Raw genomic sequence first — 27,947 nt, forward strand, 5'->3', positions numbered from 1 at the left:
GACCGCAGCACAGGAGCTGGATGAGCTGAGCCGCTCCACAGCTGCGGCAAGTCAGACAGTGACAGCCGCATCAAAACCGGAAACGATGCGAAGTCGCTTTGAAAATAAGAGCTCATGAGCAATATTGTTTAAGAATGGATGAATGGAAGGGATGATTGATTAAATATTGCATGTGGAATGCGGGAAACAGGCTGCATTTATGATAGTACTGTGCTTGTATACAATTATGAAGTATTTGCGTTCAATTTTATGCTACTCTATACCTGTATTTCACCATGTTAGAGGGAACTATTGTACTTTTGCACCAGCAATAAAAATCCACTAATGAAACAGACTGTTAATATACGGTATACTGGCTGCATAGCTACTTTCACTTTTGATAGTTGAAGAACATTTTTTTCTAATAATATTACATTATTAATATTATATATTATTAACAATTTTACATTACATTACATGTTTAAGACATAAAAATATAGTAGTTAGTGTCTGATGCTTTTTTTTTTTTTTTTTGCACAAAAATGTTCAAATACCTAGTTATGAGTTATTAAAATTACATCTAGTCATTATCCCTGTGTGAATACAGAATCTATGAAAGTGCAAACATTGTTCATTTTCAGACTTTAACTACTGGACACAAGAGGCCTCCTACTCCACTGACAAGTCCATTTTCAGTCTATGTGCACCGGAGGTTCCACATCACACCTGTGTAAGATACAGACCATACCAGGGGACAACTGGCCACCAAACTATTAGCTGTTATGTCACAAAATCATCTTGTACTTCCTGTCTTAAACTCAGATTTAAGGTGAGCACAAGAGACTTTCACCTTGAAGCAGATGAATGTAAAAACAACCATAGTGTCAAACTCTGCACATACATCTTTCTGCACAGTAAAGGTCAAAAATCCAAGTGAAGCAACAATAAACTAAACACATTTTGAGAGAAGGCGGGAATTTAAGTAAGCTTTTGAGTACAAGAGTAACCGTAATAACACATAAATTCATATTGTTGCTGCACTTTCACAAATAGGAATTTAATTTTGGAATGCATAACCGGAAGTATTAGATTTGCATTCTGGTTGACTTGACGTTGCTCCTTATTTTCCCAATATTAAACCTTGGGGGAGGGATCCTTGAGTGCTGTCGCACAACTACGGTAGACTACAGGCTGTACTTTCCGACTTGGGCTGTTTGAGTTGAGCAGGCAGCGGAGGGTCGACACGAGGATACCCGAAAATAGCTTTCAAAGGCGATTATGTATGACGGACACTGACGGGGGGGGGGGGGGCTCCGCGGGACTCGACGTAAAGATGAGGATGCCTCCGGTAAGTAACTGAATTTGTTTTCCTGACATTTCACAGGTCTGTTGCCGCTCCAGCGTTACAACCCGCCATTGCAACGGCAAGTGTTAACTAAGGCGAAGTCAGCGTGGATGGGTGTTGTGGTATTTTACGGTCTGTTTAGCTAGCTTAACGGCCAGGAACACCGACAAGGTGCTGTTACGGTAACACTATTTTACGTCAATTAACGTTACACAACACGTTCACGTTCCCCTTCGCACTACGAGCCGTTGCTTCACATTCTTAAAAAAAAACAAAAAACACCAGCAGTGCGGCGGGAGGCGAAATATTGTCCGTGACGATGACAAACGGACTGAGTTAACCTCCGGAGGGAAGCTTTTAAATTCCCGCATCACCGCTAAAACTGGCCGTTGGCTACAAACGCCCACCGAGTCAGCGGCGGTACGACTGTCCGTCACAGCAGCGAGTCGCTGCCGTCACTCGGCGCACGACTACCCGCTGAACCGTTGGAGCAAATACTAGCTACTTCATTCCCCCTGGTACAGCATGCTGCCACACGGCTGTATTATTTAGCCTCCATATTTTAAATATTTACCGTGTTGTTCAGTCTACTCGGGCATAACTGTTTTGGAAACTTACTCGTGGGCCTCTGGCTCATTTTGGTGTGGACGTTGAATTCAGCTAGCAGCTAACAGTACCCAAGTTCTGCTGCACACTGTTTTTTGATTTTCTTTAGCTGTTCAGGTTTAAACCCCTGCGTTTAATAACACGGGGCAGTTTTCCATGTGTTTACCCAGTCTACCTGTGAATAATATTTACCATCTGAGCCTGTGTTTGGCCTGCAGGCAGCAGGCACAGCCACAGTGCCACTTATGGTTGCATAATCCAAGCTAATGGTCATCTGTCTGCCTTTGAGAGTTGGTCTGGGGAGGTTGGTTGGTGGCATGTCTTCTGTTGACCTCATCCTTTGGTCTGAGGGCCTTAGTCAGGCTGTGGAGGTGGATTTGTGAAGCGGTGGGCCCATCCCAGTGCCACCTTGAATAGTCATCACCAGAGAGGAATCTGAATGTGTCACTGAAGAGGGATCCAGATCAGATGATAATAAAGTGTGTTGTCCACCGCAAACCAGTGACTGTAAAGGCTTCATCACATCATCTTCCTCTTTGGTCTCACTTGGCGTCTCTCCAGCTTCATCTGATTGTGCATGCTGGATGTGAAACATATACAGGACATGTGATCAGGGTTTTTTTTTTTTACCTGTAGCAGGGGAATATGATATCTTACTACATCTTCAAGTGGTATTAAAGCCCGGGGGGTTCGATTGAGCGGAGTGATCCAGCAGGCTTCCATGCAAAGACGGGCTCTCATGTGTGCAGATACTTCCCTGATGTAGGTTACTGTATGCTTTCAGAAAGTATTAGTCTCTCCCGGATGGCAGCCCAGCAGCCTGTCTCCGTTTGCTGTTTTTTTTTTTTTTTTTCCTGTCTCGTGGTGGTTAAATGTAGATCAAAACATAAGGGAGAAAAGAAGATCATAATAGCTTTTGACACTTGCTTTGAAGCAGAGCAGCTCTTTGTAAGAGGAGGACAGCTACTCTCTTCTTTACCTTTCCTTCTTCACATCTCAACAGATTTACCTTTTCGACCCCTTGTCAAAGAAATGATCTGTTTTTTGAGGAAGTGAGGCCTTTTGGAGGATACGAACCTGTGGCGTGATTTTCTTTTATATGGTTTGCTTTTATTTCGTAGATCTCCTGCAGCGCTTGGAAATTACCATAATAAAAAAGTAAAACACTCAGTGGAGGATGTAGGAAAACTCCCAGTGTACTCGCAGTCAGGGCGTTGAACATTACACAATAATGTGTCACTCAGTCATGCGATCGTGTTGTTAGAAAGTGATGTCAGTCCATTCTTAAAGAGAGGAAGTGATCATTTGAGGTTTCCCGTGTTCATCCTGAGTCGACGGCGTCTGCGGCGCGGCGGTGCGGATCTAAAAATGGTGTTTATCAGGATGTGAGCTCGCAGCCCTCGGAAGTTTGTGGCACCAGAAAGAAAAGGAACAGTCCGGAAACTCAGCCCGTCCATGAAGAGAACTCACAGATAATGAGGATTTCTCCTTATCCAAACCCCCAGTGGGCCACGCAGCTATAAGTCATTTTTCATGTCTTTTTTTTTTTGTCTCCTCTTGACTAAACATTTTGTCTGTAAAGTCTCAGAAAGCAGTGGAACATTTGTAAGTTTGTAATTTCCCAGAGCCCAAGAAAATTCAAGTTGCTTGTTTTATGTGACGTGAAGTGAAAAAGTTCTTAGCATAAAGGTGCTAAAAGACAAACCAAACGTAATCAAACTTTTGTTGTGCTCTCATGATACAAAACAATAGTGAGCACGTTTCCCAAATGCTCTGTTTTCCAACCCATAGTCCAAAAAAGTTAAGGTGCTGCGTAAAATGTAAATAAAACAGAATGTGATCATTTGCTGATCCTTTCTGTCATATACTCAATTGAAAATGGTACAAAAACAATATATTTAATGTTTTCCCTCGTCAGCTTCATTGATTTTTGTAAATATCTGCTGATTCTGAATTCTTCCTATTCTTACTCTGAAACAGCTGAAGACTGTGAAAGTTTTTAATACTCCAAAAACACCTTTTGGAACGTTCCACAGGTAAACAGGTTGATTGGTGACAGGTGATAGATCATAATAGGGTATGAAAGGGGCATCCTGGAAAGGCACAGACGTTCATGAGCGAGGATGGAGCGAGGTTCACCGCTTTGTGAACACATGATTGGATGAAGGATGTTACTGCATGGGCTCAGGAACACTTCATAAAACTGTTGTCAGAGTACAGTGATGCCGACCCAAGCACCCTCCCTGATATACCAAATCAGCCAATAGTAGGCTTCCAAAGGTGATGCATGAGGGCTGCATCGCACCATTCGTTATAGTTTCATTCACAGCTTGATGTGATTAATCCTTCCTCCACACACGCTTCAGTATGTTGAAGCAAGCAAGGAATTCTCTTATTTTAAGGTGTATTTGCCCGTGATGCTCACTGCTCCTCAGAAATGTTAGCCGCAACATTATTTGTATAAAATGAAGTAGTTTTGAAGTGAAGTAGTAATCTTAACCTACTGTAAGTCCCAGTTTGTAGCTGCTTGCTTTCAGCCTCATCACATGGTCTTCACCACGTCAAAACGCCCGATCTGTGAAATATGATTGAAAGATAAGACAAAGTGGACTTTGAGCTGAGCTCGTTCTGTCACACATATGTTGTGTTTTTATTGAATAAAATGGCGCAGATCGTAAAATGAAAGGATAAATCTTATGCTTAAGCAGGAACTTGATGACCTGAAGCTGTTCGTCTCCCACTTTATATCCTTTATTTGCATCTTGTCTTTGCTGCCAAGTGTGTGGACTTTGTGTTTGGATGCCACCAGCTGGCATCTCTCCACCGGGTTGTGGTACTTCCTCTTAAATACTTAAGAGAGCACAAAATATTTAAACTCTTAAATACCAAGCCTGAACACTTAGGAACATTTATGCAGGACATTTATTCTTAATCTGAAGAAGAACTCTCAGACATCTCTGAATTTGGCCGCATTTAAGAACATTTTATTCTTGAATGGCTTCATACATGTCGGAGATATTTTCACTGGTCACAGACAGGGAAGCACAGGTGGGATTGTTAACATTAATGAAGGCTATTTAAGGGAGCCATGGCAGGGAGGCAGCTGCATACTCCCAGAGTCCTGGAAATGGTGCACTCAAATGCTGTTACGCCATCACTGAGGATATTACACCCGTCGTTTCCTTGCTGCGACTTATCAAAATGTACGATGTGAAAATGGCCCGTTGCCAAAATGTGATAGAACACCGGGCGGTGGTGTGTGAGCGTAACTGAAAACACCATCCTTATACAAGAAGTGCACGTCAGAAAATGATTAGAAATCAAAGGAAACAAGAAACTCTTCAAAGAAAACATCCAAAAATATTCAATTATTCAACTGAACCAGATGCAGAATTTTGTAATTTTCTGTAGATAATTAATGATTGTAAGGGATTTCCACCTGATTGTTGAGGAAGTGAGTGCAGCCTCCCTCACAGGAAACAGTCCAGGAAACACAGTCTTGTTCTGACAGCGAAGACTTAATGAACTGTTTCAGTGTTCTAGTTTGTCCCGGCGTCCTCACTGTTTATGCCCTTGTCTTACTTCATTTTGCCGCCATGCCGGGATGTCCAGTCAGGCATAGTTCATCGTGTTAGTAGTCCGTTAGGCCATTTCATTATTAGCATGTCTGGCTCAGGCTGGAGGCTGGAGCATGGCTGTAGCGACTGGGGATCAACTGCTGTTCGCTTGATTTAAAAATAGAATAGAGACCCTGGTTTGGTTTTCATTCATGTTTTCACATTATGGGTCACGCTTTTCCACCCGTTTATAAAATACCCACATTTATGCTTTGGCATTTTTCGTACATTTCTGATAATGATCAAACCCCCTGCATCAGGCTGTGAGGAGTTTAAACTGAATATCTTTGGCTGTTTGACTATTTTGTGACATTTTATCCACCGAACAATTTCTTAATCGACAATAATGACATGCTGATGGTATTAAGGTATAATGTTGACCATGCTCATCACCAAAGTTTAGAGTGTAAGCATGCTAACAGCAGGCTAATTAGTGCTAAACACAAAGTACACATGAGGATGAGCGGACTGTCCTAAGTTCTGCAGGAATTCTGTCAAAAGAATTGGACACGTTGAAGTTTTGACCTGATAAAAAGAAAGATGATGTTTATTTTTTGATATTTTGATAGTTTGAATAGCTGCCAGGTCGAGCTCCATAGTGTCGATCATCGTGTTTTACTTCAGGCCACACCTCCTGTGATTGTGTCGTTTTTTTGATCAGTCATTAGTTGAAGAGTTGGAGTGTGTTTTCTTAAGCTCACGTAGCTGCAGGACCATTTTCCTTCAGTCCAACAGGCTCTCCGAATGACTCACTCTCATGCACATATGTCTCTTTTAAAGCATCTCCCCAAGTTTACATGTCTAAAAATACAACTCCGTCACGCACTTTGACTAAAGATGCATTATTTAATGCCTCTGCAGAGTAATTAAATCTTAATCAGGGACGGGCTCTCGTCCTGACGGAGGCGCGTGTGTCTGTCTGTGTGTGTTTATTCATGTTTGTGTTTGTTTTTTGTGTACGCTGTCCCACACTCCGCTGGTGCGAGACAATTTATGAAGCCTTTCATTCAGCGGAGGGGAAAACCTCTCTGCTGGACTAAAAGGTTGGACGAGGTTAAACTCTGGTGCTGAGAAGCTGTTCCCATTGAGCTGTCGGTTCAGGTTATGTGAAAGTCATTTACTCAAACTGGATCACCTCACACACATCGGTTTTGTCCGTGGGACTCGCCCAACACTGGACAGAAGTGGTCATGCTTCACCACATCACGTCATCAATGGCTGCAGTTTAGATTTGGTCCTGTGTCAGTCTGTTTATGCGATAATGAGTAGAGCAATGAGGTTTCATGAAGTGGCAGTAGATTAAATCATTGTTACCTGCTATACTGTATGACATAGTTCTATGTAAGTAGGGTTGATCCTTGCATTGATTGAGCGTTGACGTCACGAGGCGAGTGTCGTGTCTAAACTGAGCCATCATGCTCCGTCTGGAGGTTTGTCACATGCTCCAATTAAATCACCATTTCTTTGTTTCACTCACTGATGGATTATTCATTTTGGGGATTTTATTAATTCAGAGAAGCCTTTTCGTAGTCTGTGCGGTCGGTTTGCATTTTTGCCTCCTGGTGTGGCAGGAGTGGTTCGACCCACGGCACACACTACATGTGTACACACTCCTGTCCTGTGCCGTCGCTGTTTTGTGCTGACATCACGCCCACGCTTGCACCTTAAACTAAGCGGAAAATGTGTTGACTCTGCTCCTTTCTCCGAGGCCTTCGCTCTGCGGAATATCTGGTCTCTGGTGTAATCCCTGGTCGCTCTCGTCCTTATGAGAATGACCCTGAAGTTCAGCCTGACTGTTACTCATTCGCAGCCATATACACGCACACACACATCACACATAGACACGCCTCCTCATGCCCCACACCATCACATCATCACTCCAAGGTCTCCTCATCAGCAAGGACAGACTGGGCAGGTTTAGTGCGCAGTGATTCAGGCTTCAGCTGTTTTCCATTCATGCCTCTGATTGCCTTGTCGCTCTTGGATGGATAATGGCTCACCATGTAGAACAATGTGCAATACATGCGATGCGATAGATGCTGTACTGTATGATCAGTTGAAGGCGTTGTTCATGAACTCGTGTCCCACACTTTTTGTTGTGATTCATCATCAGCATGACGGGTGGAGACATTGACCTTGGGCGTGATTCCTCTCCTCAGCACTGAGCTGTCTTTGCTTTTCAGTAATGTAAAGTTCAGGTGCTGTAAGCATGCGGGAAGTTCACGGTTTTGTGCTGTAATCACACTCATTGTGTCACCTCCCAGTGAAAACGGCAGCATGCTTTGCCACACGGGTTGAGCTGCAGCTCTTTACTGAGTGGTGTTTCCCTTTTATGTCTAAGGTGTGGGCGCTGGGCGCTTGCCAGACTGGGTGAAGCGAGAACTGAGAGGGAATCCCGCTGAGAAATAAACACCGCCTGGGACCGCTGAGGAGGACCTCTGTGCAGGTGAGTACTGATGGACAGAGGAGCGTTATATCAAGGCTGAAAGTACATCCAGAGCTTTGACCATTTCCAAGCTATGAAAGAAACAATTCATCACGATAAAGTTCACAATGCCTGGATAACCTACAAAGCATGCAGGCCTCGAATGCTTGGCTTTGCACAGATGTACAGAGTGTAAAGTTGAGTTGTAAATTTAGCTTATGATACGACCTGCATGCTGTCGTCAGGAGTCTCACGTTGAGAAATGTCAACAGCTGTCAGTATAAGAGCCAGAAGAATATGAGAAAGTGTGTACGATAACATGTACAGGCCAAATATTCTATACTGACTGTACTTCCAGCTTCTTAAATGTGAAGATTTGCTCTTTTTCTCTGTTTGAAAACACTGTGAATTGAATATTTGAGGTTTTTAACTGTTAGTGAGTCAAAGAAAGAAGTCACCTTGAGCTTTAGGAAACCTTTTTGAGCATTTTTCACTGACCAAACGATTAATTGGTAATAACGAAAGTAATCATTTATCTATTAAGTTTTGCTGAAGCAAATTTTTGAATCTCTTTTTGTAAAGGACGGTCCTGTACATTTTCAGTTTAAGAAGAAAGCTTAAGAAGCACAGGAACACCTTTCCTTAGTATGTAGAGAATTTGACTTTTCGACCCATCTTACCCGTACCCACGCTTCCCTTTCATTATCTCTGTGACCCTCGAGTGAACACAAAAGAGAGGACTGCATGGGAGGGAAATGAGAAGTAAGAGCGAAAGAGAGTCAGGGGGGATATTTCTTCTTCAACAAATTATATTACAGTGAGCAGAGGACAAAGATAGGAAAAGGAGACACGGTTCAGGCCGCGGTCGTTTGGAAATGTGAGTGGACTGGGTGTTAAGGACACGCTCATCCTGCTTCCAGGTTCACGCGGCCGTCGGCAGGGTGGAGCTTCCTGACCCATGGAGAATTACTTCCAGGCCGAGGCCTTCAACCTGGACAAGGTGCTGGACGAGTTTGAGCAGAACGAAGGTGAGCTGCCGCCTTAGAGACCAGACAGGGACAAACCGTGAGTCACTGTGCTTGAGAGAAGACAGATGAGACAAGGTGCAGCCGTGGGACAAGTTTTAGTGGAGTTGTGTTGTGGTTAGGATACAGTTATGTAACCCAGGAGTAAATCATCAAGGTGTCACCGCCCAGTGAGTTTGAGTAAGATTTACAGGTGGTGATTGAGGGTGTGCACAGAGGGAATAGGACTAATTGGTTTATCCATTTCCCTGGAGCTCGTGTGAAACTGTGTTTTTGGCGCAAGACGAGGCTTGTCTTTTTTTACTTCACACTTAATGCTCACATTAAGGTAAGAAATTGTGTTAGGGCCAGTTCGCAGCCGCGGTTCCACTAAGTTTATTTATGGTGATTATGGTGAAGTAAACACTGCATTACTGAGCTGTGCATCTGCAGACTCCAGAACAAACAGTCTGCGCGTAACAGAGGAAGACGGCTCTTTTTCTGGATTTATGTCAGATGACCTCCAGAAAAATGCCACTCCTCCACACACAGCGTATTTCTATGGTACTGTGAGCTCTGTGTGTGTTTTGGCTGTGAGTGATTATCTGTGTGTCCTCTGCCAGAGATCCAGCTTGGCAGATTAACTCTGTGTGAGTGAATGTGTGTGTGTGTGTGTGTGTCTGTGTGTGTGGTTGAACCCAGCACAGCACATACTAAAACAGCTTAGCATGAATTCCAATGGAGGGAGGAGCTCTGTACAGTAGCTGACACGGCTGTGTGAGAAAGTCGTTTTGAATAAATATTATACCAATTTCCACCCGAATTACACAGCATTCATGTGTCAGCTTGACTGATGGCTCCCAGGGGTGGCCGAGCCGTTTGGCCCACTTTCTCAGAATTTCCCAGTCCATCCACACGCTAATTTCCCACTCCATGCCAACCTCATTTCTCAATTTGTCCCCTGGTTTGTTCCTCCCATTTTTAGCTCTTTCGATCACCTGGGAGTGTGTATCTTTGTGTTAGCTCTCTGTGGCGCTTCGTTTTAGGCTTCCTGTCACGCTGTTATAGGGTCATGATCTCTTTGCCGGTAGCCACTTCTTCTTATTCTCTGTTTCACGTCTTCAGTGTGACCCGAAACCTGCAAGCCATGCAGAAAATGAGGCCGAAAGGCGACTTTTTCAAGATAGAGATCAAACTATATGTGCTGCAGCAAAGCCACTATTGGCTCAATTGATAACTCGTCGTGTAAAGACTAAAGGCTTTATGATAAATACAGAAATATGTTTTCCTTCTTCTTCCTTTGCCAGATGAGACAGACAATCCCATTCTCTCAGATGCCAAGTGGACCCAGATCCTGGCCCCTCCAGCCCACCTGCTCTCTCTGAACCCCGCCCTGGCCCACACAGACCTCAGCCCCCGGGAGAGTCCGCTGCCCTTCAAGACCCTCCCTGACTCCACCTCCAGCGCCTCCCCGGGGGCCGACCCTAAAAGACACCCCGGTCCCGAACCTCCATCCTGGGTAGAGGAGAGGCCGGCAGACGTTCACAGCCCACCCCTCCCCCAGCCCAACATCGGCAAACTGGTGGGCACAGACGACCTCTCGCCGCCCCCTGTGACGGCCTGCACTGCTGTGGAGAACGGCTGCCCTGCCAGCCCTGCAAGCCCACAGCTAGATGGGCTCAGCAAGGAGATAAGTTCTCTTCCAGATAACCAGCCCATTGCTTCTGATCAGGAGGCTCAACCTCATCAGGAGGAGAGAGCCGCCTCAGCAGGAGGAGGAGGAGGAGGAGGAGGAGGAGGAGGAGGAGGAGGAGGAGGAGGAGGAGGAGGAGGAGGAGGAAGCTCCACTGTCAGTCACACTCACTTCACCTTTGATGTTGGATTAGTACAGGAAGAAACTCTGTCTCCCAAAACTCATCCAAATGTTGAACCAGCAACACAAAATGGAGAAGGTGAGGAAGAGGAGGTCATCACCCCTGTTTTTCAGGACAATGGTCAAGAAAAACAAACCGCAAATTCGAAGGAGGAGCAGATAGAAAGTCTCCTGATCAGGGAGAGAGACATTCAGGCTGGCTGTGAGGTGGAGGAGAATGGTGTGTCTCTCCTTGACAGGGTTGAAGTGGTGGAGGAGGAGAAGAGATTTGGTCCAGAAGGACAGATTGATGAACACCTCAGAATAACAAGCCTTCCCAATGGTTTGGAACAGGACAGCAGCAGCAATTTCAAGCTTAAGGAGACAGAAGAGAAAGAGGAGGAGGAGGAGGGTTTTTCTCCCTCTCCTGTTCCCTCTAAAGAGGACTCTGTCACTGAGGAGAAAGAAATGGAGGAAAGTAAGCAGGAGAATGGTGATGGAGGAGCTGTGGGGTCAGGTATCATCCAACCAAAACTCAACAATCGGCTGCAGCCGGTCAGCGTCCCCTATGGAGGGGCACGACCAAAGCAGCCGGTCAGCCTGAAGCTCCAGATCCCACAGCCGCTGTCAGGCCAGGTCCAAAATCAGCTCGGGCAGGCCGCCATCAGCAAAAATAAAAACCAGGAGAGCCAGAGTCGGAGAGGCACGCCCTCTGAAACTACGCTCAGCGGGACTGATCAGAGTGCAGTCGGGGTGAACGGAGACAGCCTAGTCCACTCTCCTCTCTTGATGCCCTCGGAGAGCCCAGACAATGACCTCCAGGCGGGCCAACAGGGCGCTCTGTGCAGGAAAGCTGCCAGCTCGCTGGGAGAGGTCGCCCCTGTGTGGGTACCTGACTCCCAGGCCCCCATCTGTATGAAATGTGATGTCAAGTTCACCTTCACCAAGAGGAGGCACCACTGCAGGGCCTGTGGCAAGGTCAGTGGAGTGCTCGAGCTGCTTTTAGGTGGAAATCTAAGCTAAAAAACACTAACACAAAAACAATGATGACAGCAATGTGCCAGGCATTTCTCAGCCAAATCTGTTGTGTGGTTATTTATTGGTGTTATATTTCAAATCCCATAACAATTGACTGAATTGCCAAATGATGTTGGCCTTTCAAGACAGGTTTAGGGAGCGCTAAACTTGCAAAGCACATTAGCAGAAAACAACTGGAATTCAGTAAACATCACATAGGAGCAACCTCTAGTCGTAATATGTGTGTGACAGAACGGAGGTCTTTTACATTTATCCATTACGTGTTTTAGAGACGTAGCTGGGACCTTCATCCTGTGTTTCTTACGTTAAGATGCAACTAGTGGTTATTTTCATAATCGACTGATCTTCACATTATTTCCTTGATTAATTGCTTTATCTGTCAAATGTCAGAAAATTGTGAACAATCCCAACCCCAGGGTGAAATCACTTGTTTTCTCCAACCAACATTTCAAAACCCAAAAGACATTCAGTTTACTGTGAGATCAGACAAAGAGAAGCAAGAAATCCTCACAGCTGAGAGGCTGGAATTAGAGCATTTTGGACATTTTTGCTTGGAAAAATAAATTATGACTGAGCAGTTAATTGATTACCAAAATCTTTGCTGGATTCTGTGGTAAATTAAACCAAGTGCTCTGATAGAGGAGTTTCTTTTTTAGGCCTCTCTGTGCAGATAAACTCTGGGTGTGCAGGTAGCTTTCAAGCATTGCGGCCACCCACACATGCAGCGGGGTGTCCGCACAGTGCTTTAAAGTGAAGATGTGGTCGCTGACACTGCACTGGAAAATCACCGGACTGCTACTTAATTTCCCATGGTGGTAAACAAACACACTCTCTGCCACTTGAGCAGGGAGGAGCTGGCACTGCAGCAATACTGACACTGGCACCAGGGCCGTAAACAACAGACACAGCAGGATCCTCAGTACATCCACCACCAGACTGGTAGATCCACAGTCCAGTGTATAATGATGCTGCGAGGCTCTGAATTAAAAGGATCCTCCACCCTCTGTCTAATATCCCACTAAATACATGTTAGTGGATAATGATGTGCAAGGAGGTGCTAATCCATTGAAAGCAAAGTGCCCTGCACACAGCTGCAGCTCGTTGAAGTGCTGGCAAAGTACATGAAATCAATATCCATAAAATGGTGTGTTTGCTGCACACTTCTCCACAACCTTTTTTCAATTCTTCACCTTCACAGTTAACGTAAAATCTTTTGGAGAAATGTCTTTGATCCAGTGCGCTCATCCCTTGTTGGCACGTGGTACGAATGATGCCTTTCCTCCTCTGTGGCTGTGTGTTTTGAAGGTGTTCTGCGCGGCGTGCTGCAGCCTGAAGTGCAGGCTCGTGTACATGGACAGGAAGGAGGCTCGCGTCTGCGTCACCTGTCACTCTGCTCTGACGAGTGGTGAGCATCACTGCACGGAGAAAGTTGGTTCTTTGCAGCTTAGGCATTGCATTTATGTCCACGCTTGGCATTTATAGATGCAGCTGAGCATGCTGCTCCATTTGAAAGGACTTTAGCCAATTAGATGAAGAGAAAGCGAGGTATGAGTACAGGTTTGATATAGTGGTCGACGAAGGATTACTTGAAATGGGTGGTTGTAAGCTTCATTCGAACTATGGCAAAGCTGAACCTACACCCCTGTGACTTGTTCGACACTCTTTCTTGACAGCATTAAGTAGGAGGTGTAGTATGGTAATGGGGCACAGCTACTGTATAAATAGGCCTTTTTCACAGCAGATATTTTGACATGTCATAGCAGGTAAAGCACAGGTGCAATTACTAACATTAATTATGGTTGCATTTCATTTAGGCGAGCCTGCTGGCTCACTAGAGTGGCTTACTGGGCCACTTATTGCAACAGAGCCCTCATTAAGGAAATTAGCTACAGCTGTGCTTGTGATGCTCCTGTAATTTCTCCTGGAGACGTAACAGTGTGTAGGAATTCCATGATGGATTGCTTAAAAGACATTTTCCCTGCTTCTTCTCTTCAGGCTGTATAGCTGTTGACCACGCACACACATTTTTCCTAACTTACACTCATGACGTGTTCTGTGTCTGTCAGCTCAATCATGGGAGACGCCGGCCTCTGCAAGCAACCAGAGTCCAAACCCCAACAACCCGGCGGAGTACTGCTCCACCATCCCCCCTCTGCAGCAGGCCCAGGCCTCTGGGGTGCTCAGCTCCCCCCCTCCTACTGTCATGGTGCCCGTGGGAGTCCTGAAACAGCCTGGCAACGAGGGTACAACCTTTACCAAGAATAAAAATGCTCTTAGCTCTTTATTTTTCACCTTTTGCATGACATTCTGTCCCCGTTGCTTTAAAGTACTTAAAAGTTGTTTTTTTGCTGGTCCTGATAAAGGTTTGTACAGTTTTCGGTCCTGAACTGTTCGGTTTCACTTTGCCTGTGTGTGTCTGTTTAATCAAGGCATTCATTTTGCATGGGTGTATCACCTTTAGGGTCCCTGACACGGGAACAGAGGAGGGTGTGGTTTGCTGATGGGGTTCTACCTAACGGAGACGCAGCAGAGTCCCCCAAACCTCCGACCTCCAGCCCAGCCCCCTTGCAGTCACTGGCCATCTCCACGTATTCAAATAAATCCTCCACGTCTGAATCCTCTGAGGTAGGCTTGGCACGAAAAACATTCACACGAGAAGAAATGCTATTAGGTTAGCTTGTATGGGCACATTAGCTCCTCCTCAGTTAGCCGAAGGAAGCCACAAAGGACTCTTTCTATGGGATTCTTGGTGATTTACTGGCGGGGTCACGGATTGCAATAAACAGGCAGCAAACAGTTCAAAGGAAACATTCCCGCTTAATCAGAATTAGGAGTCCCAGTCGACTGAAACACTTAAAGGAAAACAGGTTAATGTTCGCCTCACAACAAATAACAGCCCAGCACAGTTGTTTCTGAGCTCGTGCTGTTCATTCATTGGGCTTGAATGCCAGTCGTCAGGATGATTCATGGCCTGTTGAACAGAATGATTGTTGAAGCGTTTAAATGCCTTCATCTCATATGGCCCGATGATGCCATGCAGACCGAACTCGAGTAAAAAAGCAGACTTTCACATGACACCATGAAAGTCGTACCGGCCTGAAGTCAGTAATGCGTGGATTTGGATTTACTGCCAAAGGTTCGTCAGGTTCAAGTTCACCAGTAGCAGTGGCAAAGCAGCGAACCTTTGATATACTACAGGGGCTGTAACTCTGCTTTTCTAACAGTTTTCAGGGTTTAGCACCAAATACAAGAGACAACAGGCAGCAATGACAGAACAAACAGTTCAGGCCAGTAGAAATATTGAAACAGCCCAGTGTTTGCACGGAGTTTGAAAGAAGCTCACTGGGCAGGGATCATCAAGCAAGAGATGCTATCAATCTGTATGCAGTGTTTCAGTTGTACTAGGAGCTAGAAGTCAGGCTAGTTTGGTCTCTCTGGCCCGTTAGTCACTCACCGGCTGCGTGCTGCTGCTGCAGACAGGGTTGATGAAGCTTGAAAGCTGTAAAGTTGAGGACCCTAAAATAAAAGAGTGAGCTGAAAGACGCCGTAAAGCTCCACAGAGGCTAACTGCAGGGTCAGGTCATAATTCTCAACGAATGTGTCACTACGAGCGACCTCTTCCACCATCCACCAAGTGATTTATTTAGATTTTTTTCTTGTTTTTTTTCCCATTGTTGAAATACATTTATGCAGATTTAAGGAAATCTAATACTAAATTCCTGGAGTGTCCCTTTTAATTACACCAATTCTGAGTATTTTTCTTCTTGTGGAACATCTTTAAACCTGGAAATTCCCATGAATACCTGGTTTGTAATTGGTTTCTTAGCTGTAGCAGCAGGTGTACCTATGAAAAAGCCTTTTGGACGCTGCCAGTCTATGACTACACTGTGTGTTATAACACCTAACGCCACACCCCCGCCCCTCCTCTCCACCCCCAGGCAGTCCATACCCCTGTGGCCCCGGTGGGCAGCCCCGTGGGCAGCTCCCTCAGCCTGATCCCGGAGGACGGGCTCCCTCCCATCCTCATCTCCACCGGAGTCAAAGGAGGTACGGGAGGCCACATCACAGGTGCTTGCCCTCATCCTCACCATTGCTCCTCATTGCTCCGTCAGCTGCCGTCTCTGTGCTTGTTAAGTGTTTTTTTCATGTGCTTTGTATCACGGCTCATGTTTCGACCACTCATTGCCAGTGGGGGGAGGAGCGGATTTGTTTGTGGGAGTGCACTGACGATGTTTTAAAGAACTGGGAGGGTCTCTCACTGTTAACTTGGTCTGATCATTATGTCCTTCTCTCACCTCACATGTGACTCCTTTACCGTCCTCACCTTCTCCCTGATTCTCGCTCCGACATCTCCACCCTCTCTCATCCTTGGTTCCCTCCCGTTTATCTAACTTTGCCTCGACTCCTTCCTCCACCCTCCTCTCCTTCTTCCGCTCCACCACAACCCACCTGCAGACTATGCAGTGGAGGAGAGGCCTTCAGAGATTGTCCTCATGCAGCAGCTGGAGGAGGGAGGCCCAGACCCCCTGGTCTTCGTACTCAACGCTAACCTGCTCGCCATGGTCAAGCTCGTCAACTGTGAGTTACCCAGCCAGCGTGTTTTTCTACCAAATCCATGAATCAAAGGCCAATTAAGAATGTGGAACGTGAGGAGAGACTGAACTAGATCATAAATTACAATGAATTCAGTGGCGTGGTTATGATCCGGAGTTCAAGCCTAATAAAATAGACCCGAGATTGAAATCCTAAGGAACAATGACGTTCTGTTCCCTTACAGAAAAGAGACACTTAAAAGACTTTGAAAGCCTCGAGGATAGAACATTAACTTGAAAAGTCCGATTTTTATAGATACTGTATCTCAATTCACTTTAAACATTAGAAATAAAACACAGTGATGATTCAATACTGAGAGTATTTTTGGTAAGAATAAAGGTGCTGTCTAAAGGCCTTATGACTGAAAACAGTCCCTCACTATAGAATCCATTGAAGGCTGTTCAGGAGATGGAATTTATCAGTGTGTGGACCCACTTGATTTCATGATGATCTGAGCAAAAGGTAGAATACATATTTACACAGTGTAAAATGTTAATTGGCCTGATTAAGCTTTTGTCTTCTGAATTATTGAGTAGTCAAATAACTTTTGAATTTCATGCATGTGGATGTTTTAAAGGCGCAGATTCAGTAACGTGTCTCGTTCCAGGTGTTTGTTATATTAATGGCTTTTTGTCGTTCAGACAGAGGAGTCTGGTCTATAAATGGCTGTTAAAGCTTGACATGAGCAATGGCACTAAAGAGTCACAATGCTCGCTTAGTGTTTGGCATCTCGTGCTCCTGATGTCACTGCTGAGAACAGCGATGAGGTGAAACATATAATCATCCGAGGGATGAAGTGTGTTCTCCCACAGTCTGCATTTTAAGACGTATTTAGCTCTTGAAACCTTAATTTACTCACTTAATGACCATCGAGAGCGCGAGGGATGCTCGCTTCACTTCTCGCTCTATGTTTTAGGATTAATTCAATCAGTTATAAGAGAAGTCTGCAGCCTATTGTACGATCAGCAACAGTGCACAAGGATAGAATTACAAGACGTTAAGTTGGGACTCATTCTCTTTAGCTCACATGCTGTATGCTGGATATTCATTCACACACAGCAGGGATGAAACGTAAATTATACAAGGAGGGAGAGACTTTATTACTTTAGTAGTTAGAGGGTAGTGTTTTTTGTTTTGTTTTGTTTTTTTTTAGCTTTTTGGCATCACAAAGGGGGGAAATAGTCACTTTTAAGGACTGATCTGACATGAAATCCTCATTTTCTCAACTTAAAATGTGCTCATTCACAGTGTTTTCTGCTTTGAGGTAATTTTAAGGCTCTTTGTGCAAAAAAGATGATGCTTGAGTCGTAACTTTATTGTGTTCTGTGCATTTAATTTTTCTTTGAGCACGTTTGTGCTGGTGTCGCCTTCATGCCAGCCTGATGGCGGTCAACTGAGACTGCTGCAAGTGTTTTGCAAGTAGTTAGACATGACAGTCGAGTGTTTATTCAGACGTGAGACAAACATCATGTTTACAGTGGGCGTGTTTGAAAGGAGCTTATGAAACGTTTATAGCCCTGGTGTCATTTCTCCTCCCTGACTGATGTGACTACTTTTCTGCTCTTTCAACCCACAGACGTGAACAGGAAGTGTTGGTACGTCACGACTAAGGGCATGCACGCCGTCGGCCAGGCGGAGGTGGTCGTCCTGCTCCAGTGTCTGCCTGACGAGAAGACCATCCCTAAAGACATCTTCACCCACTTTGTGCAGCTCTACCAGGAGGCCCTCAGTGGTAAGAACCACCTCCACCATGGGTGCCTCTTGGGGGACATAGCAGCTCATTAGTAGTCCTGTCTTGAGGCTCACAGGTGAGTCCACCTGTCTCAGTCAGGTGCTGTCCGGTTAAAAATGAGCTAACCCCAAAGTAATGTAGTATCATGTTTGGGGGAAATGTTCCAGCTCTACTTTTTTCCCCCGGAAAGATGACAGGTGCACCAAGTCGTCCTTTATTTAGAAACCAGGTTACTGCTGACCGCTGCTAACTGTGTCTCTGCCTTTTTACATTAGCGTCCCGCTGTCAGGTCGCCTCCCTCCAGGCGTGACACCTCACTCGCGCTTGTCTGGCGTTTTTAACTCCGTATGCTGCGGAGCAGAATCGACTAATATCTGGTGACTTTGACGGCTCGCTCCCCTCAGGCTGTTTCCTTTTTCATATTCACACTGGAGCACTTTCGGGCTGGTGGACGGGAGCCATATTCAGCGTGTCGTTCCTGATTAACTCGCCGTCAGTCAGGTCTCGGGAAGAAGTGCTGGCTCTAGCAAGTCCGAGCCGCCGAGCTTTGTCGTGCCGTTAGGGTTATTGCGTGATGCAGCGTGTAAAGGCACTGATCCCTCCCACAGATAATTAGTAACATGAACCCTTTGTGGGTAATATGAGTTTGCAGGGCGAACAGGGAAGATATGTTTTGATTCACGGCTATATGACTTCATACAGACTGAGCGAGGCTCCTTATCCACACAGTAATCCCAGGAATACACTGAAAGCCTCTGCCTTTCATATTTTCAGAGCGTGAGAACTCTGAGAACTGGTTTCTGTCTTTTTTTCCACTTGTGCTTCTCATGTATGTTCGTTTTCATCCTTTATCCATTTCACCCTCTTCATTTTCATTCCCGTCTCCTTGGCATCATTCCCTGCTTTTCATACTTCCCCTCTCCATACTCCTATTATATTACACCTCTCCTCTCCCTGCCTCCTCCCCCACTGCCCCGCTGTGCCATCCCCTCTCCTATTTCACCAACCCCTCCTCTCCTCCTCACATCTCCTGTATCACTAACCTCCCTCTCTCCTCCTCTCGTCCTCTCCCCTCCTTCCTTGTCTCCTAAAGGCAACGTGCTGAGCCACCTGAGTCACTCATTCTTCACGCAGAGCTTCCTGGGCAGCAAAGAGCACGGCGGCTTCCTCTACATCAGCCCCTCCTTCCAGTCGCTGCAGGACCTGCTGCTGCCCAACCCGCCCTACCTCTTCGGCATCCTCATACAGAAGTGGGAAACGCCGTGGGCCAAGGTCTTCCCCATCCGCCTCATGCTGCGGCTGGGCGCGGAGTACCGATGTGAGTCAGGCCGACTGGGGTTCACACCATGTGGTCATTTGGGATGGGGGAATAAGTATCACCTGATCATGTGATTTAATGTTATTTTAAAGTTCATGTGCTTTCATCATCCATAAAGAAAATGTCAGATGTGCAAACAGTCAATGTAAACAGACACAGTAACAAAATCAGCCCATAAAACAAGTGTGAAAGGTCAATTCTGACCTTTGAAACAGCACTGGTCAATCTCACCTGGTCCATACTTCCTGTTTTTGTCTCCTGATCGAGCTGCAAGTACGTGAATTAAAAATTTGAAAAATTCTGATTCAGAAACTGATACAAGACAACAAATCTGAGCATTTGATGCCAGTTTGTGTACATCTGTTTTGGTGCAGAGGCAGTCACATTAGTCTGCCACTCAGCAGTCTCCCTGCTCGCAGTCCTAAAAAGGATGTGATGTCATATAAATTAATATTGATCTACAGTCACAAACTGTAAAACGTCTGTGAGGGCTGTGTTGCAGTTTGTAGTGCCAGTGTATTATTGCACCAAGCACAATAATAAAGCGGGCTAAACTAATAACGTGTGCATCAGTGTTTCTGTTGGCCGACTGCGCACGACCACAAAGCTTTGACCTGCGAGTTTATCAGGGCCGGCAGGAGACCAAAGCAGGAAGTGCATGCTTTAACTGCGATGGGGGCAAATCTCTGTCGGGCTGGATGTGACCAGCAAGATGAAGCCTCACATTTTAGGCTAATTAGCAGATTGTGTTGGATTTGCTGTAATTTTTTTTTTTTTTTTTTAATCAGGGAAAAAACAGAATCCTTTCAGTACAATTACACACAAAAAAACAAAACATGTACAATAAACATGTGGCACACACACCATTTGTACAACTACACCAAAATACATTCTCCCCTCTATTACTCTCGCTTTCATTTTACAATATGCAAAATAAGAACAACGGATGTCACACTTCCTCATTCTTCCAATAGTTAGCAGTCTGGTATTTCAAACCTCGTCGCAAACATACTCAAAGCAGTTCAGGTCTCCTTGGTCTTATACATCGAATCCATGTCGACCACCGTTTCTTAAATTTCTCCGATTGTAGTTTGAAAGCGAATGTCAGGCTCTCCATGATATAAATTTCACGAACAGTTCTTTGCCAGTCTTCCAGTGTTGGTGCGGTGGGTCGTAGCCACTTCCTTGTTTCAGCTTTCTTCCCTCCAATCAATAATATCTTCATTAAATAATTGTCTGCTATTGATTGGGTATGCAGTGCCATGGTACCAAAGTACATTGAGCGGATGTCCAACGGAACAGTAATTTGAAATATGTGTTCCAGACAATCATTAATATCAGACCAGTAGGACAAAAGTTTCTGACAGTCCCAAAATAAATGATAATGATTGGCTAAATGTGAGCCACACATCCTCCAACAGTTCGATCCACCACCTTGATGTCTCTCCATTGTAATTTACAAAAGCTTTCCCATTCATCCATCCAGGTATGACCAGATTTAATATGCAGGGTGTGTGAGTTTATAGAGTCTTGGAAACTTTTGTATAATCTAGATATTTGTGACTTTTTTTTTTAGTATTTCAATCAACAAAGTTTCCGTGTTTCTGTGAAGCCTTGGAGTCAAACCCCACAAAGTTAAGTGTGTTGAAAAGGGGGGGCAAAGAGCTCCGGTGTCCTCTGATGGTTTGATGGTTTCTTGTGGTAAGATATTCAGATCCACATTGATCTGGAGAGCTTAGCATGTCAGTTGTTAGGAGAAGTCTGTAGACATCCCACCAGCCCGCTCACAGCTTCCCACACACACCAGGACGTCTTGTGAGGGGTTTTATCGGAGAGCCGCCTCTCCACCAAATCCCCTTCTCCCGCCGCCAGACCCGCCAGCACGGAGCGCCGCCTGGCCCCGCTAAGCCTCTTGCCCGCTTCCAGCGAGCACGGATAGAATACATTAACAAAGCCACATACAGTCGAGGCTCTTCAACACAAATTGTTTGCATCGCTTTGAAATTAATCCACCACACAAACAGTGTAGTTCTCTACGCTCGCACCTCTCACCTCAGGCAGCGACTGGCAGAAGGTCGAGCAGCTCGCCAGCGCTCGGATCCCCGCTGAACCGCAGATTGAGGCTGAGATTGTTTTTTTTATTGCTAATGAGAGTTTGTGGCGAGATCTTATTTCCAGCTGTTTGCTGAGATAAGGCTAAAAATAGTCATCTAAGGAGCTTTGGTTGCTGGAGAAAAATGCAGCCTTATTCTTCACTTGTGGATTAGAAACGTTCCTCCTAACTGCAGGCACACTTTACTGTGTGTGTGTGTGGGGGGGGGGGGGTGTCTCGTGTTCAGCTCATTTGCATTTCTGAGTGGAGAGGATGGAAAACACGGGAAACACAAGCTGTGCAGTTAATGAAAACCTGGAAACACCTCACCTCCAAAAAAGACTGATGAAACACGCGTTGAAATCAAACAGGGAAGACTGTAACAGCTACAAGGAGCGTAAACACATCAAAATGTTCTTTTCTGTGACCACATTTCTTCAATTTTTACACCCAGATTATTAAAATCATGTCCAAACTCTCATTATTTTGCTGGTCGTGCATTCATCAGTGGCTGAACATTTTGTTTTTTGCAGTTTATCCGTGTCCGCTGTTCAGCGTTCGCTTCAGAAAGCCCCTCTTCGGAGAGACCGGGCACACCATCATGAACCTGCTCGCAGTAAGAGCTTTGTTTTTCTCCTCCTGTCTTTGGGGTATTATTTATTTTCCAGTTCGATCTATTCTAATAAGGATTTTACTTGTGTGGCCTGTGAGCGCTGATTTGTTTTTATTCTGTGGGGTGTCTTCTTCTGTAACACTGCTCATCTTTTTCCCGGTTGCAGGACTTCCGTAACTACCAGTACACGCTGCCGGTGGTCAAAGGTCTGGTTGTGGACATGGAGGTGAGGAAGACGAGCATTAAGATCCCCAGCAACCGTTACAGTGAGGTGAGTGTCGACATCACGTACCTGCGGCTCAGTTCGGCTCCAGCGCTGCTCACATGAGGTTATATGGGCTGACAGCTGACTCATTCATTATCGTTTTCTTAAGCATAAACACAGATTATAGACGTGGAGAGGGCAAAATGAAGCCCTCCACCAAACTAATGACATCAGCGGAGGAGGCGCCCATCGAGCTGCCTGAACGTCACACATGTTCACTGCGTGTAGGTGATGTGTGGGACCCCGCGGCCGAGCATTAGGCGTGGGCTGTAACGCCGCTGCCTCGAGGGTGTGAATGAATGTCCAAAGCAGGAGAAGTGATACTCACGAAGCGCCATTTGGCTGAGAGAGAAAGCCACGGCGGAGAGAGCGGCGCCGGTTGTAGCGTTTGGCTGCCGAAGCAGGAACAGATGGGAACCCCGTAATGTGAAGTGGGGACCGTTTCTCAACAGCTTGCAGGCGAGCCTTTAGCGCAGCGAGCGGTTAAAGCCCTCCAGATTTTCAGTTTTATTTCTGATTTGCAAAGGACGGCTTCAAAGAGGCGCAGAGGCAGGGGATTTAGGCGAATTAATACATGGGATCTTTCAACTATTGATATCCACCATGTCAGCGTCTTCTTTCGCAATCTGTCATCTCCGCGCCATCCCATTTAACTGGAGGACTTGACCCACAAGCCCACTGCAATTAGGCTTAACCAGGCAGGCTCTGTTAAGCCCATTCTCCTCAGCACTCACACCCAAAGGGCAGCTTAATTAGACATGGATATTATTTGTCCTTGCAGCTGATGAAGGCCATGAACAAGTCCAACGAACACGTGCTGGCCATGGGGGCGTGCTTCAACGACCGCGCCGACTCCCACCTGGTGTGCGTCCAAAACGACGACGGGAACTACCAGACGCAGGCCATCAGCATCCATCACCAGCCTCGCAAAGGTGCCAGCACAGAACACACTCATCACACTTCCTTGTCTGTCTGGTTTGTGTGTCCGGCTCGCTGCCTGGAGAAATCCTCCTCCCGACTTGTTATTGTTTCTCTTTGTCTGTTTGCCAGAAAATAATTTCACCTCGGTCGGCGTTCGATTCTTTTTTCCCTCTCTGTGTTTTCCGCAGTTACTGGAGCCTGCTTCTTTGTGTTCAGCGGTGCTTTGAAAGCCTCGTCGGGCTTCTTAGCCAAGACCAGCATCGTGGAAGGTGAGAACTGTGACAACAAACTACATGCTGGATCTAAAAATCCTCAAGTATTACTTGAGAATATTTGTATGAAGCTTCCTCACGCGAGAGTATTTACCCATTCTGGCACAAAATCACAATTAGTGCTGAAGATATGAACTTACCAACTGTCAAACATTTGTGGCATGTTGGGATTTCTGGATGTCTTGGAAATATTGCAGTATTTAATACACTCGAATACCCAAAACACTGACATCCCCACCTGCTGGTGTTATCTATAAACAGTCTGTCATTAGATTTTCTAGAAAAGTGACTCTATCAGGATGTACTTTATCTATAAAAGTACATATCACACATACTGTGATCCACTATTAACTGCAGAGGACAGTTATTTAATTCATTATTATTGTGCTGATTGCTTTTCACACACAGTTCCATCACAAAGCCCAAACTAACAGTCCAAAAACTCAAAGATGAAGGTGTTACTCCCTTATTCAGTGATGTACTTCCTTAAGGTCGGTGCTCTCAAGAGTTCTTTAAATACAGAGTCAAATTACGTGCAGCTGAGGCTCTAAGATGACCTGACCTTCAGTTCCTGCTCTGATCACACTCCAGTTACACTTCCTGCAGTATGTACGTCTGAGCTCAGTGTCTGAGAAGCACCTCGAGGATGAACTGCTTAGATTTTGGTGCTCACAGGTCAATCTGACCTCACATTTTTGATCATAACGGACTCTAACGTTGGGCGTTCACCTTCAGACTGTGCTGCTGAGCTTTGTGCTGCCTGCTCTCCATCAGGCCTCTGTCCTCCTCTTATAAAGTAGTATTATCAGAAGAATAACAATATATTCGTTTCAGCACTGATCAGGATAACAGATCTTTTTTCTCCACCCTCAGACGGTGTGATGATCCAGATCACAGCTGAGACCATGGACTCCCTACGGCAAGCCCTGAGGGACATGAAGGACTTCACCATCACGTGCGGTAAAGCCGACCAGGAGGAGAACCAGGAGCTGGTCCACATCCAGTGGACGGAGGACGACCACAACTTCAACAAGGGGTGAGGCGAGAGGAGAGGAGGAGCTGGAGGAGATGCATTTACGTTACGGACAATTGAACTGATAGCTTCCCAACCGCCGCATTTACTGCTTTGCTATAAAAACTCATTATGCATGCTCGGGGAAGCCCTCTGGAGGAACATCTTAGCGGGGTGGAATGATGTGGTTTGACGTGTCGTTGAGATACAGACCAGCGCAATCAATTTTACAGCAGTCAGATAAGATCTGCAAATTCAAATGTGACTTTTCACTATTAAATATAATTGAGGCTTTTCACCAGATACTCTCTCACTTAATTAGCAAAATATTCTGAACACAGTCGCTGTTTTAGCCCTCACGACACCACAGAGTGAACCGAGTCCTGATAGTTACATATTTAACTGTGTGCAGCAGTTTTTAGCTCTTCAATAAGTAGTGAGGTCGCGCTCGCCGCCTCCTCCCTCTGCTTTACATCTGCTCTGTCTCTAAACCCTCTGCTCATCAAGCACTGTGGTGCCGTGTGTTTGGTTACTCAGCGTCATCAGTCCGATCGATGGGAAGTCCATGGAGTCCATCACCAGCGTCAAGATCTTCCACGGCTCCGAGTTCAAAGCCAACGGCAAAGTTATCCGCTGGACGGAGGTACAGCAACTTATGAGCGTCACCTGTGAGCAGAATGCAGTGCAGCTTGCACCAATACTGTGTCAAAGTTTGGTTTGCCAGTAATTCAGGTTCAAGAATCGTGTGATTGACACGTTGCATGATTGATGTGTAGACCCCCTGACCCCGGTCCTGTTGTTGGATCTGCGTCAGATGTTTGTGCGTGGTTTGTACTGTTATCTAAGATATTCTTGTGCTTCTCGGATCCCCTCAGGTGTTTTTCCTCCAAAGTGAAGATCAACCCAACGGCCTGAGCGACCCGGCCGACCACAGCCGGCTGACGGAGAACGTGGCGAGGGCTTTCTGCGTGGCGCTCTGTCCGCACCTGAAGCTGCTGAAGGAGGACGGGATGGCCAAACTGGGACTGAGGGTCACGCTGGACTCCGACCAGGTACGCTCAGATTGTTGTCTTCTTTATCGGACCGAAGGGAAACTGGGAAAATACACAGGAGGCTAAAGATAGAGATCAATAATTGATTAAATCCGCAACTTTGACAGCAGTCTGATCCTCTTTTTTCCACTTGATATGAAGTCCAGCGGTCTTAAAGTTAACCCCGTGGTCCCCTGTACGCTGACAGGACTGATGATCCCGTCTAACACCTGTACGCCTTGTTGCAGGTGGGTTACCTGGCAGGGAGCAACGGCCAGCCTCTCCTGCCTCAGTACCTGAGCGACCTGGACAGCGCTCTGATCCCCGTCATCCACGGCGGGGCGTGTCAGCTGAGCGAGGGCCCAGTCGTCATGGAGCTGGTCTTCTACATCCTGGAGATCATCTCGTAGGAGCCTTCATCTTCTGACGTCATCCCACAGCCAGTCATCTCCCTCCAACCGTTTGCACTTCAAGAGAGCCCGAAAACTGTGCCGTGCCAGGCGGGGTAGCATTCCTCAAGTCGAACCTATGCATCCAACCGCCGTCTGCTCTGCTCCCGAGGCCGCCAGGAGCCTGAGGAGGCTCCGAGCTGGGTCGTCTGTCCCCCGCAGTGAACCTCACCTGACAGCTGCTTAGATCTCTGGTCTTCATTGGAGGTGCTCGAGCAGGAAGTGACCGTCAGAGATCGCACCGTGTGACCCCAGCGCGGCGTTACGGTGCCTATAACAAGTACGAACCCCCTCCTCAAAGTTTCCATGTTTTATTTTGAGACAACATGGAATCAAAGTAGATCTGATGCGTCATCTTTGATGGCGATCAGCAGAACAGACCCTCTCTACTGATCTCTACAAAGTGATAGAAGTTTATTCGGACGCACACGAACCATCGCTCGTTTCTCGAGACCCCTTGAAAATGACGTCATCGCTTTCAATTGCCCGCTGAGATTTGATGCTGCTGAAAGGTTTTGTATTTAAACTCCACACGCACGTCATCTTTCCATGTAGTGTTTGAATTCAATTTTTTGAGTCAGTGAAGGGAGCTGAGCATGTGGCTGCTCGGTCAGAAATGCCTTAATTTACCCAGAATTCACGGCAAATGAGTCCTACTTACTGTAAGATAGTGTAGAAGTAAACAGTGGTGTGCAGCAGACGAATCCGTCTGAAGACACCAGCCCCAGATGTCCCTCCAGTTGAGTATTTGTGGCCGGAGTCAGAAAAGGGCGTCCAGCCGTCTCCTCGTAACCTGACTGAGCTCGAGCAGCTTCGCAGAGAAAAAACGGGGGGCGGGGTTGGACTTGACGCATTCAGTGGCCGAACTTCCAGACATGACAATCAAAACTTAGCAGTTCTGCAGTACTTGATCTCCTGATGGAGACCTGTCCATACAGACTGAAGGCAGACTGTCATGACATCAGATCAGTTTGTAGAGACCAGTTTCCACTTTGACATCAAAGGGTCTTTTTCAATGTCAAAAAGTCCACTTAGTAAAACATGAATGCTTCCACGGAGGGCGGCTGCTTCTCATAGACGCTGTATGCGGCTGCTCGGGCTCCTCGTCCTCCGTCGCCCCGGTGTCACTGTGGCAGCCGGGAGTCCTGAAGCACTGAAGTCTAATATCTGCAAAGGCCTCTGTGTAGCACGGACGCTCTGAAACGAGGGAGGCTCCTATCCTACGGATCATCCGCCGGATGGTGCGTCTGTGTGGTGATTGTCTTTTATTTTTCGCACCGTGGTGCTCAGTGCCTGCAGCGATTCATCGAGCAAGAGAGGAAGAAAAAAAAAAAAACACATTTCGGCTTCACTTCTTAAGCTTTACTCATCAGCTACCAGATGCTTTACTTCACGGACAAACACACTGACCTGTTGTACATATTTTTACAGCTTCACGATAACTCTGCGCCTGTAGCCTCCAGAGATCCCAGTTAAAGGCAGTGTTACTGAAGTGGCCGTCATGGACTCTGACTGACGCGCTGTGAAATAAGATTACGTGTTACTTACTCGGAAAACCCTTTCGTCCTACAGTAGACCGCTGATTTAAAGAAAAAAGAAAAAAAAAAGGTTCCAATGCTTTATCGATAAACTCAATCTGTACATAAAGCTGAAAGAGCAGAACAGGCGAAATCAGTTTTTAATCTCATCGATCATCCTCAGCGTCATCAGCGCTCGTCGTTTGTCCAGCAGTTATTTTGGTCTTTTCAATCATACAAAGAGAATAACTGTTGAAGATGTAAAG

At 46.0% G+C, this 27,947-nt stretch overlaps 1 protein-coding gene across 2 annotated transcripts; it reads left to right on the forward strand.

Annotated features, from left to right (window-relative positions):
* Positions 1 to 1,137: 1,137 nt before the first annotated feature.
* zfyve9a (zinc finger, FYVE domain containing 9a) lies at positions 1,138 to 27,750 on the forward strand. Of its 2 annotated transcripts, none has more exons than XM_070973966.1 (19): positions 1,138 to 1,327; positions 7,889 to 7,993; positions 8,893 to 9,000; positions 10,284 to 11,806; positions 13,172 to 13,271; positions 13,933 to 14,109; positions 14,328 to 14,491; positions 15,805 to 15,913; positions 16,322 to 16,444; positions 18,036 to 18,191; positions 19,285 to 19,509; positions 22,135 to 22,217; positions 22,381 to 22,485; positions 23,261 to 23,411; positions 23,589 to 23,669; positions 24,546 to 24,708; positions 25,222 to 25,327; positions 25,560 to 25,736; positions 25,964 to 27,750. In XM_070973966.1, exons 3-19 carry the CDS (start codon positions 8,931 to 8,933, stop codon positions 26,123 to 26,125), a joined length of 3,675 nt encoding a protein of 1,224 aa, XP_070830067.1. In that variant the 5' UTR covers positions 1,138 to 1,327; positions 7,889 to 7,993; positions 8,893 to 8,930; the 3' UTR covers positions 26,126 to 27,750. The 2 variants fall into 2 exon arrangements, with proteins under 2 accessions (XP_070830067.1, XP_070830066.1); XM_070973965.1 differs by having other exon boundaries at positions 1,206 to 1,327; positions 15,805 to 15,934.
* The last annotated feature ends 197 nt before the right edge of the window (positions 27,751 to 27,947 follow it).

The sequence above is a fragment of the Chaetodon trifascialis genome, chromosome 11 (assembly GCF_039877785.1).
Source record: "Chaetodon trifascialis isolate fChaTrf1 chromosome 11, fChaTrf1.hap1, whole genome shotgun sequence".
In the NCBI taxonomy this organism is placed as follows: domain Eukaryota; kingdom Metazoa; phylum Chordata; class Actinopteri; order Chaetodontiformes; family Chaetodontidae; genus Chaetodon; species Chaetodon trifascialis.